Source organism: Pundamilia nyererei, unplaced genomic scaffold (assembly GCF_000239375.1).
Source record: "Pundamilia nyererei isolate P.nyererei 1_Seehausen unplaced genomic scaffold, PunNye1.0 scaffold00033, whole genome shotgun sequence".
Classification (NCBI taxonomy): domain Eukaryota; kingdom Metazoa; phylum Chordata; class Actinopteri; order Cichliformes; family Cichlidae; genus Pundamilia; species Pundamilia nyererei.
In genome coordinates this window covers 1,916,358-1,927,140 of record NW_005187434.1, presented here as the reverse complement: position 1 = coordinate 1,927,140, position 10,783 = coordinate 1,916,358, and the positions used below count along the sequence as shown (strand labels likewise).

General features: G+C 41.8%; 2 protein-coding genes across 4 annotated transcripts in view; both read left to right on the top strand.

Annotated features, from left to right (window-relative positions):
• Positions 1 to 7,201, top strand: part of LOC102192194 (rabphilin-3A) — an 18,726-nt gene extending 11,525 nt beyond the window's left edge. For 2 of the 3 annotated variants that reach the window (XM_005729451.1, XM_005729450.1), the window contains 12 exons: positions 124 to 168; positions 949 to 1,131; positions 1,221 to 1,403; positions 2,801 to 2,880; positions 3,024 to 3,098; positions 3,321 to 3,430; positions 3,572 to 3,698; positions 3,789 to 3,845; positions 3,953 to 4,107; positions 4,187 to 4,268; positions 4,830 to 4,926; positions 5,020 to 7,201. In XM_005729451.1, the coding sequence (XP_005729508.1) occupies positions 124 to 168; positions 949 to 1,131; positions 1,221 to 1,403; positions 2,801 to 2,880; positions 3,024 to 3,098; positions 3,321 to 3,430; positions 3,572 to 3,698; positions 3,789 to 3,845; positions 3,953 to 4,107; positions 4,187 to 4,268; positions 4,830 to 4,926; positions 5,020 to 5,150 (1,325 nt within the window). In that variant the 3' untranslated portion in view covers positions 5,151 to 7,201. The remainder of the gene's footprint in view (positions 1 to 123; positions 169 to 948; positions 1,132 to 1,220; positions 1,404 to 2,800; positions 2,881 to 3,023; positions 3,099 to 3,320; positions 3,431 to 3,571; positions 3,699 to 3,788; positions 3,846 to 3,952; positions 4,108 to 4,186; positions 4,269 to 4,829; positions 4,927 to 5,019) is intronic. The other variant, XM_005729452.1, reaches the window with a different exon arrangement.
• Positions 7,202 to 8,151: 950 nt separating this feature from the next.
• Positions 8,152 to 10,783, top strand: part of LOC102209445 (group 3 secretory phospholipase A2-like) — a 9,137-nt gene continuing 6,505 nt past the window's right edge. The window contains exon 1 of the mRNA XM_013909892.1: positions 8,152 to 8,299. The gene's annotated coding sequence lies outside the window, so the exon portion shown is untranslated. The remainder of the gene's footprint in view (positions 8,300 to 10,783) is intronic.

Sequence of the window (10,783 nt, the reverse complement as noted above, 5' to 3'; positions counted from 1 at the left end):
TCTATCTATCTATCTATCTATCTATCTATCTATCTATCTATCTATCTATCTATCTATCTATCTATCTATCTATCTATCTATCTATCTATCTATCTATAACAGTTGGTCTATGTTATGTCTTAGGTCAGAATCAAAATGAGGCTCTTGCCTCTGAACAACAGGTTTCAGGCAAGTTCAATATCTATAACCCTTTTAAGATAGATCTGCTATATGAATGCGCTTTCCTCTTGCTTCCTGGCATCTGACAGTGTTCTGTTAGGTATTCTGTTTTTATGATGTGCTAGTGGTTCATTTCCTCCCCTTCGTCACCACCCTGGCTATTTTATGGTGGCCAGGTGTGAAGCTACCAAAGCAGGCTAAGTAGCTTCCGCTCAGAAAGTGAAAAGTTGCACTTTTTGGAAAATTAATATTTCTAATTTTCAGTGTGACTTTTTCAAACACCACCTCTTCAGTCTCTTCAGATCAGCCTTTCTGATAATGCAGTCCCACCTCTCATTGCTCTTTTCCCTGCCATCAAACCTTTTATCTCCTACCCAAATTTGGCTGTGCCGCCCACTGTCACAGAGGAGGGGGGCATGAAGAGCTCAATTAAACTGTCGGAAGTCCCATGCTGTGGCGTGGAATGAGCCTCCAGGTGGTGCTGGCATGATGGGTCGCACAGCATCATTTCACACTTTCAGCGTGATTACCTGTGCAGTGTGAGTTCCCCGTACAAGAGAAGCAGTCTGCATAGCTGCTGCATGTATGGTTGCTGGCTGCCACAGCTTGTTGTAGCGTATGTAGGTCAATGCCTGTGCTACAAAAAAGCTACAACATCAAAAGTATCTGGAGAGACCGCGGAGTATTACAGAATCCACTGCAGTAGCAGCCTGAAGTGGTCTTATTATGCACTTTTTCCCTATGCGCAGTATGTAAGTTCTGAATAATGTGATTCATGCTTATTTTTAGGGCCCGAGCCACAGGGCCGTCCTGGTTACCCACCTGTGGCCCCTAAACCAGTTATGCGCATGGCCTCAGGCGGGGCTGGCCCAGAAGAGGCCGGGCAGGGCAGCCCAGTGGTGATGAAGAAGATGGTGCCTGTCCAGAGCACCAGACCACAGCCTTGTGCATCTACCAACGTGACGCAGCAGGGTGAGAAACAGCTCTTTGTGTTTAGAGAGAGAGAGAAATCCTCAGTTGTGTCATTTCTTGCTGTCTGAGACAACTGAATGTGGTTGTAGGTTCAATGGTCGGAGATGGAGGTGCTTACTCTTCTGGTGCAGTTCCTCCAGAGCAGAGAGCGCCTCCTGCAGTGAGAGAGGACAGGAGGCAGCCGACTGCCTATGGTGCCCCTCCTGCCCGACAGCAACCTCCCCCAGCTGACGAGGAGGAGGAAGTCAATGACTATGACTCGGATGAAGCCAGTGAGTACACCATCTGCTCACCCTTCTCATGGAGTGACATGACTGATGTGTATTGTTTTAAATTCCCTTTCTGTACAGTTTGATTTCTCTCCACTGATTTCAAGAAAATAACAAAAGATAAGGGTTTGGTTTTGGGGTTTTCTTTAAATCAGGAAGAACTTATTTCTGTAAGGCGTACAGTATTGGGGGTTGATTCCCTTAATTTGGCAAAATCTGTTTCCCTCGGGCATACTGAATCACATCTTTGGCTTCATTTCTGCAATTTAGTTCGCTCCTACTAAAATAATTCATGTGCACTTCATTTAATAAATTGCCCAGTAGTCCAAGCAAACGGTAAATATCATTCTGGCAGTGCCTGTCGAGCTGAGTTAAAAATGACAAATAAACACCGTATGTGACCAGAATATAAAAAAATCGTTATCAGAGGAAGTAAAGCAGAGAAACATGTAGAGCTACATAAGTAGCGATGCATCTAGTCACTGTTTAATGTATCCCATTTTAATGATGAGGATGATAACCCGCCAGTCATGATTTTGGCCTCCGGCGTCAAACAGCCCTCATTCTGTCTCAGGGGAATTGGGTTTTAATTTATTTTATTGAGGTCCAGGACAATTAAGCTGTGCAAAAAAAAATTTAAGATACAGGAGGCGGAACATGTTATAGATCCCTTGTGTGGGATTTAGTCCCCAGTGTAAGCAGGGAACATGTCAGAAATAGGAGTGATTTTATGTGTCTGTTCTCTATGGGGATGTGATGTAGCCCAGTTGGATACGACTTCTTTACTTAACAAGTAACAGCAATTTCGGCATATCTTAACTTAATATCTGCATGTTTTGATTTTTAGTGATTTGTTACCAGTATAAATAATATGCATATTTAATCTTTTAATAAATTATAATCCAGTAGTGCTTATTTTCATCTATAAAAGTGATACGATCATATAGGAATATTGGCCTTGGTCCAGACTAAAATACCATACTAGCACCATTTAAGGACTGAAAATTACATCCAGACATTCATATGCTTTTGCTTATGCTTGGCAATAAAACTCATGTAAAGAAAGTCTGAGTGGGCAGCATGCTGGTCTTTATTTTTTCCCTCCCTTATCCTTTGAGACTTGATTTCTTTTATATTATATTTCCCTGTTTTTAATAAGATTGTCCTGCTGTTTACATAAGGTAAATAGAAGCCTGAGAATGTTTCATGATGAAGGTCAAGTCCTTTTGTCCATCCCTTCAGTCCATTCTGGGCTGGTTTCCAATTCTCATTTTAATTTACAAGATGAGCGTTGTTTAATTACAAGACAATCTTTCTATATTTACACTCTTAATTGTTCAAGAGTAGACTTGCTGTCTCCCTGTACCTTCGTGTAATGATTGGTCCGGGATCTCTTTCAGCCACTCTGGGCTCTCTAGAGTTCAGTCTTCACTATGAACAGGAAAGCAACAGCCTCCACTGTACCATCCTCAAAGCAAAGGTACCACTATTCAGCTCATTCTCCCACACAAAGAGGCAATTTCAATCAAGTGGGTCATGTTAAAAAGGCCCTGAATGGCACTATAGCTTAATTGCTGTCTGTCGTTTGTGATGTGGTGAACACCCTGCCCTGTTTCTCCTCAGGGACTGAAACCCATGGACTCAAATGGACTGGCAGATCCTTATGTCAAGCTTCATCTGCTGCCAGGGGCTAGTAAGGTAAAATGCGTACTTTCCTACATTAAACTTTCACTTATTTTAAAAGATCTCCTGCTATGCAATAAAGGAAGGATGGCAATTTCAGGCCGTTTGATTTGATGAGAAACCTTTCTCCTAGCTCAAGCCTGACATCTTGTGGTTTAGTCTTACAAGTATGACTTGGAGGTTTAACTGTATCTAGAAAATTATATTTCCTTTCCTGATCCACCTTGAATCCAACAGTCGAACAAGCTGCGCACAAAGACACTGAGAAACACCCGCAACCCTGTGTGGAATGAGGCGCTCACCTACCATGGCCTGACAGATGAGGACATGCAGCGTAAGACCCTCAGGTGAACACTAAACTTCAGACTGTTTCACTTAAAGCTTTACTTTGCATCAACAGCCATGTGGTCACATGTCAAACTGAATCTGTCCTTGCATTTAAAGACATACCGGTCTGTATAATTAAGAGTTACTTAAAATTTTCTCAGGGTCTCTGTCTGTGACGAAGACAAGTTTGGGCATAATGAGTTTATCGGGGAAACCCGAGTGGCACTGAAGAAACTGAAGATGAATCAGAAGAAAAACTTCAACGTGTGTCTAGAGAGAGTTGTGCCTGTGAGTGAAACTCACACATAGTCAAAGAGGCCTTTGTTCCATTTGTCACAGACTCTTTTTGACCTGCTCTAATCTCGCTCCCCCTCGCAGACAAAGAAAACCGCAACAGCCGGCACAGCCAGAGGGATCGCTCTCTACGAGGATGAGGCAATGCTATTTCCACACATGTCTAAACATGATGGATTCCCCCACAAGTTTATGCAAATTTTTATCATGAATCCTACTGAACTATTTACCTCCTCTCTCTGTCATAGCCGGGGAAAGACGGCACAGAGGTAGAAGAGCGTGGTCGGATTCTGATATCCCTGATGTACAGCACCCAGCAGAACCGCCTCATTATAGGCGTTGTGCGCTGCGTCCATCTGGCGGCCATGGATGCGAATGGTTACTCGGACCCATATGTCAAAATGTAGGTAGAGCAAACAATAAGTACACTTCACTGCTAATGCATGCCGTTAGATTCAATTTTGCACATGTGCAATTTACAGATGTCTGAAGCCTGACATGGGGAAGAAGGGAAAGTGCAAAACACAAATCAAGAAGAGGACTCTGAACCCAGAGTTTAACGAGGTTTGTAAGAGAGCTCAAAGGGAAACTCCACAGTTAATATAAATGAGCTCGTCCACAAGTTACCAACACATTACTGTGGTCTTACTCTGAGCAACCATAGACTGTATATAAAAGATTGATGTAGACACTATGACTTCACTCGTTGATTTGTGAAGTCGGATAGAACTAAATCCAGGTTTGTTTCTGAGCATCACATGCTACCAGACATACATCTGGCTCAGAAACCAAGGACAATGCTCATTTGAACTATAGCAACATGTCAATCTCAAAGTTACTACGTCCTCCATCATATCCTGCTTTATGCCTCATTTAATCATTGTACTCTAATTACGACCATAATTTACCTGAGGTTGGTAATAGGTACAAAGTAGGGTCATTTTCTCAGCTTTTCTTCTTTTTACACCACCTTCTAACTGTGGAAAGCCTGCTGGCCATTAGAAAGACTCCAGGCTCAAAGCTCTTTTGCACTGGCAAACCTGGAGGCTACATCCATCTTTTATATCAGGTCTATCAGAAATGAAAAAGGCTAAAGGCTGTCTCATTGTCCCTATCAAACTTCAGGAATTCAGTTTCGACATCAAACACAGTGAACTGGCCAAGAAGACGCTAGATATATCAGTGTGGGATTACGATATTGGGAAGTCCAATGACTACATAGGTAAACATTTGATCTGTTTTGATGCAATAAACGTGATATTCTCACAGGTTCTCCACCTGCCTTTCACACCTCCTCCCACTTCTCTTCTCACAGGTGGATGTCAGTTGGGTATCACTGCCAAGGGAGAGAGGCTGAAGCACTGGTATGAGTGTTTGAAGAACAAAGACAAGAAGATTGAGCGCTGGCACACCTTGTTAAATGAGAATCACGTTGCTAGTGATTAACCACTTGCCCCATCGCACCATACAGCATGTGCTCATACTATCCTTCCTAGCTGGCTTGCATTTATCTCCTGATCAACTTTTTTTTAACCATGTTCTTGTTTATTACTTAATCTTCTGTATTCACTGCTCCCGTTTGGCCTCCTCCCCGAGTTAGTATACTGTTCTGTCCCGTTTCCTTATAAACGATTCCTCTGCCTACACTGATACTTAATCTGCCTCTGGTACAAATCATGGCGCAAATGAATTAGAAATTTTTGTTAATATAGCTGAGACATCTGTCAGCAAGGCCATCACGCCTGTCAGCGATGTTACACGTTGTGCCGAACTTGACACGTTCTTCGCAAAGGAAAATGATGTTTGACTTGCACAGAAGAAGAAAAGCAATATGCTACGACATCTGTCACAACCTTTGCTCAAGCTTAAAAAAAGGCTCGACAGAGCTCACGCTTAAAATTTATTAGACTGTAAAGGTATTATCTTTGTTTTCTCACGTGATGACATCACGCTATAGTGTAACACTTGACCTGTATAAGCATGTCACGCCACACACAACACTACATGCAGCTGCACCTTCAGATACTTCAACTTTCTCAGCATATTGTATATTACCATGAAGAAATGTTTACATAATGATACATTGCTCAGGTTAGTATAGACATCTGATTACAACAGATGATTCATAAGTCAGTGGACCATGAGCTAGATCAATCTTCAATCAGTTGCTGTTAATTTGTGATTTAAAATTAGAGCACTTAGTTTAAACCAGGAGGTTTTTTTCTGTATGGTAATTTAAACTGTGAACTCTGAGTTTGTGGAAAGTATTAACTATGTGTTTAGAGAAACTGAAAAATGAACCGTGATGTTTACTTTCCAGTTGATTTCTTTGTCGCGGTGAGAACTGGCAGGAAACAAACAAACAAACAAAAAGAACTTCATCCTGCTACCTCTACTCCTCTGAAGCTAGCGGTTCACCCTGACACCTCAGAGGTTTTCTACTGCAGTGTTTACATGGAATGCACAGAGTCAGGTTTCTTACAGCTTTCCCTAACAAATTTGGCTGCTCCGCTTAACAAGCAGAGAAGGCTGGACAGGTTATGTCATTAGTATGTGCAGCTTTACCTGCATGCACTGTGCTTGTGACTCTTGTGTGCCTGGGGCAGTCATGGCCCGCTTTTACCCCGATGTACCCTTTGCACAAAACAGCCTCCCCCACCCTCCTCGGTCTGCCACACCCCAATCATTCAAGGCTTTAGTGTGCGTTTGTTCAATGATTACAAAAAACCAAGGAAAGCACACCTTACAAAGTGGATCGACCTCAATTTATACAGCTGTCTGCAAGTTATTCCAATGTCATAACAAAGACGAAAACAAAAAGATTCTATGCATGAAATGTCTTGTTGTTCAAGATACAGATACATATATATATGTACTTTGTAAGAAATCAATGCTATTGTAATTCCATCAATGTTTACACTTCTCCCCCACAACATTCCTGTTAATACTTTATATACAACAGGGCATATTCTGCATGACTATAACGACTATGGTGTAATCTGAATAAACTGGTTTGTTAGCATCCACAGGATAGACTAATAATCAGCTGAGCACATCATAATATGACCATGTCCAACTCTATCGGTAGCAGACTATGACATTAATCTTATACTTTGAACGAGAGGTCCTGTACATAAAATCTTTCCAGCGTCTTGTTTTCTCTGTAAAACCACTCTGCCCCCTCGTGGCAGTTATTCAGACGCCCTCCAGTCCCGCATTTGTGCTATTTCAGCCACAGTGATCGTCAAATGATGATCGGCATTTTGCTGTTTCAAAAAGCAAAACGAGCATAAAACAAAAGCAGGCTTTCTCCTGAGCTACACCCACACCTGTCTTCTTCTTCTTTCAGCCAGTTCAGTGGAATGTTTCTTCTTTAATCTCTGTATTTGTACATAGATAGTGCATGCAACGGAAAGGTGTATGTTTGCAAATAACTTTGCATGTAAAGATTTTGCAGAGAGTTTACACAGATCAATAAAGTCTAAGGAAAAAAACAACAAGCTTTTTGATGTGGAAAAGCCTTTCTGATATTAGGAGGAAAGATGCTCTCATCATATGGTGGTAATAAATGGAACAAACATGAAATTTGAAAGGATAGAAACTGAGGTGGACGATTGGACAGTTTATAACCACTTCAACTGTGCTTTATTGATGGAAAAGTATTGTTGGAGATCCATTTGGGTTCATTGGTGACTACATTTGCATCAATCTGAAAACTGTGAGTCAACACATAAAAATCTTAATTTTTATTTGAATTAACTAAAATGTTTGGGGGGGTTTTCACGTCTAGTTTTATTTAACTATGATAAACTTGCTTCTAAGCGCTTTCTCTTTGAAGGGATCATTTTACCAACGTGTCCTCATCTGGTCTTCACTAGGATAGGTGGACAAGTACACACCCTCAAACGCAAGCACGAAATTGAGTATCAAGTTTCTCAGCATCGGAGGGGCATTATAAAGACCCTATGAACTTCAACCTTACTTCTCGAATGTTTCTTCAGGGACAGATGCCTTTAGGCTGACTGGACTACAAATACACTCCTGTCATCATTTTTAACTTCAGTATCTTAAACCGGACCGACTATAGACCCAATACTTTGAGATGAAAAGCAGATGTGTACTTCAGTTTTTTTACTTCTTATCAGCAATCATTTTATCAAAAGCACAAGATATGGTCGGACCGGGTCTCTACTGTTTTACATCGATTCGCGGTAACGTACAGACGCGTATTTCCTTTCTGCACGAAGACACAGTCGGCGTGCGCTCCTTGTACCTCACCATCTGGTCCCAAGATATGAGACTGGTAACATGCACAGTAAGCCTCAGTCCACAGATGACAGAAAGATATCACAGTCTCTGCAAGACAAGCAACACACGTGGTCAAGAGGTAAGCTATGGGTTTAATATCAGCAGCATTTTATTGGCGCTGCAGAAAGCCGACTGCGCTCACCTCGAAGCTTCCAGTGCGTCACAGCTCACCATACGCACAAGAACAGATGAGACAGAGAGAAAAGCTCGGAGAAAACGCGCCTGGATCTTCCCGGGCACGTTGTGGTGCGGCAGTGGAAGTACGGCGGACGGATATGAAGAATTAGGTGAGACTGCTGAATTCTGGTTTTCTGACTTTGTGATTAAAACATATTTGGCCTGTTTGAGGTTTTCGAGGACTTTGGCGATAAGAGGAGACAAGTGAGTTGTAGTTCCCTGGTGTTTGTAATCTCCAGCAGTGCTTACAGAAAGCCTCGTGAAAGAACATTTAAAATCCAAACCTCTCAAGCTGCTTGTCGCTAAAATCACCTCAATTAAAAGAACTAATATCCCTGTCATTTTCTAGACATACCAGAAAGTGTTCTCACTGATAGCAATAAGGATTTAAATTGAAATGAGAATAAAATGAAACTCACTTCGGCTTATATTACTGACCACTATGTCCCAATTAAAGCTACTTCTGGCTTCTCCCTTATTCCAAAGGGGAAACCTATTTCTTTTGCAGAACACAATACAGTCAAAAATGCTTGTAGTAATTCAGAAATAATGCCATTTCCTAATTTGTCCAGCAGGGCAGCTCCACAGTGCTGGACCCTGGCAACTTTTAGCTAGGCTGAGATCATTACAGTTTTTCTCAGTTGCTTTGGTGCATTTCTCACAACAGAATTGATCTCTGCACCACTAGTAAGGCTCTTCTCAAAACAATTAGTGCAAACCGCAAAACATGGTGGATAACTTGCAAAAGTGAGTCACTTCATCAAAAAGAAAAGTCAGTTGTTCAAAAGCAAGTCAGTAGCTCAAAATAAGTAGTCAATGCTTCAAAAGCAAGTCCCTTAATCAAAACAGATAATATATTCATCAAAAGCAAGTACTTATATCAAAGTGTCAGGGCTGTCACAATTACAAGTCATTACACCAGCACCTTTGGTCACAAAATCAAATGGTTTGAACATGTTCTCATTGTGACGGATTTCTTTGTAGGTGCTTCCCAATGACATGTCAAATCTGGACAGCATGCATGGCATGTTGAAAACCATAAATTGTAAAGGAAAATCAAGACTTCATATGCACTCTTGATAATATTTAATTGAAACTGTTCACAGCATTGTGCAACTGGGGGAAATACAGTAAATCAAACATTTTACAGCAAACAAACTCACTTAGACAGTAAACCTTACTGCAGTAGTTATGAAACAAAAAAAAAAATCCTGAAAAACAGACACTGCTGCATATCAATCACTGATATCTAGACGCTCCCGTCTGTCTGCCCACATATTTGCATCATCACAGCGAATGTCAGCTCTATCGATGCATCGGGGAAAGTATCTTCTGGAGTGTCGAATCCACCCTCTGCAGGACTCTGCTGTGATGTCATCACAAGCTGCATCCAGAGCTGCTAGCAGGGTCATTTGGGTATGTGGATGCCTGTCATATACCTTCCACCTCCAGGAAGAGAAAAACTCCTCAATTGGATTTAGGAATGGAGTGTAAGGAGGAAGAAACTCCATAAGCATCCTGTCGTGTGCTGCAAACCACTGCCTGACTACAGCAGAGTGATGGAAGCTAACATTATCCCAAACCACTACATACATCGTCCGATTGTCACCAGGATCATCCCTTTCATTTTGTGGGATTAGGTCCCTATAAAGAGCGTCCAGAAAAGCCAACAGGGGTTGTGTATTGTATGCACCAATACGAGGAATATGGGTGTGAACGCCATTTTCTGAGATTGCTGCACACATTGTAATATTTCCTCCTCGTTGGCCTGGGACATCCATGGTGGCTCTTTCTCCAATGCGATTTCGTCCACGCCGTCTGCCTTTTGCGAGATTGAATCCCGCTTCGTCAAGATATACCAACGTGTGCAGGGGTTTCCTGGCCTCCAATTCCAGGATACGCTAGACAAAGGATGAGAATAAAAAAAGTCTGTAATGGTGCATTTGGCACAACAGATTGCACAGTTTGAATTGTAAATAGGATTACAGTAACATGCATAAATGTAAGTGTAGTACATGGCCTAAACTTTTACAGTAAACAGAGGTACATATGCAAACATGTTTTACCTGTACATGCTGGTGACGGAGCTCCTTCACTCGATCACTGTTCCGTTCAAATGGTACTTTGTACAATTGCTTCATGGACATTTCATTCCGTCTGAGGACTGTCTATGGTGGAAATTGATATTGACTGAATATTTCCGAAGATGGTGTCATCTTCTACGACAGTTCTTTGCATTTCTCTCAGTCTCAAAGCGTTGTTTGCAGCCACCATTGCACAAATTCTTGACTCCGCAGCAAGAGGAAAAAGTGGACCTCTTCCACCTCTTCTAGGTTGTCTGGCAGTCCTTTTTGAGATGCAGATGACAAAACACAAACATAAATAAGCGCAAACATGCTTACAGTAATTGTTATAGGACTATCATTCAAAACTCCTTTCACCCCTCTTCCACAAGGCTGATGTTCCATGTTCTGCAGTTTTGTAGATTCAGTATGCACCTCATGCCAATCCTGTCTGTTGGTTTACATTATATATATACTTGTAGAGTAGGGGATACTGTAACGCGATTCACCTGTGACTGGGTAGAAGAGGCT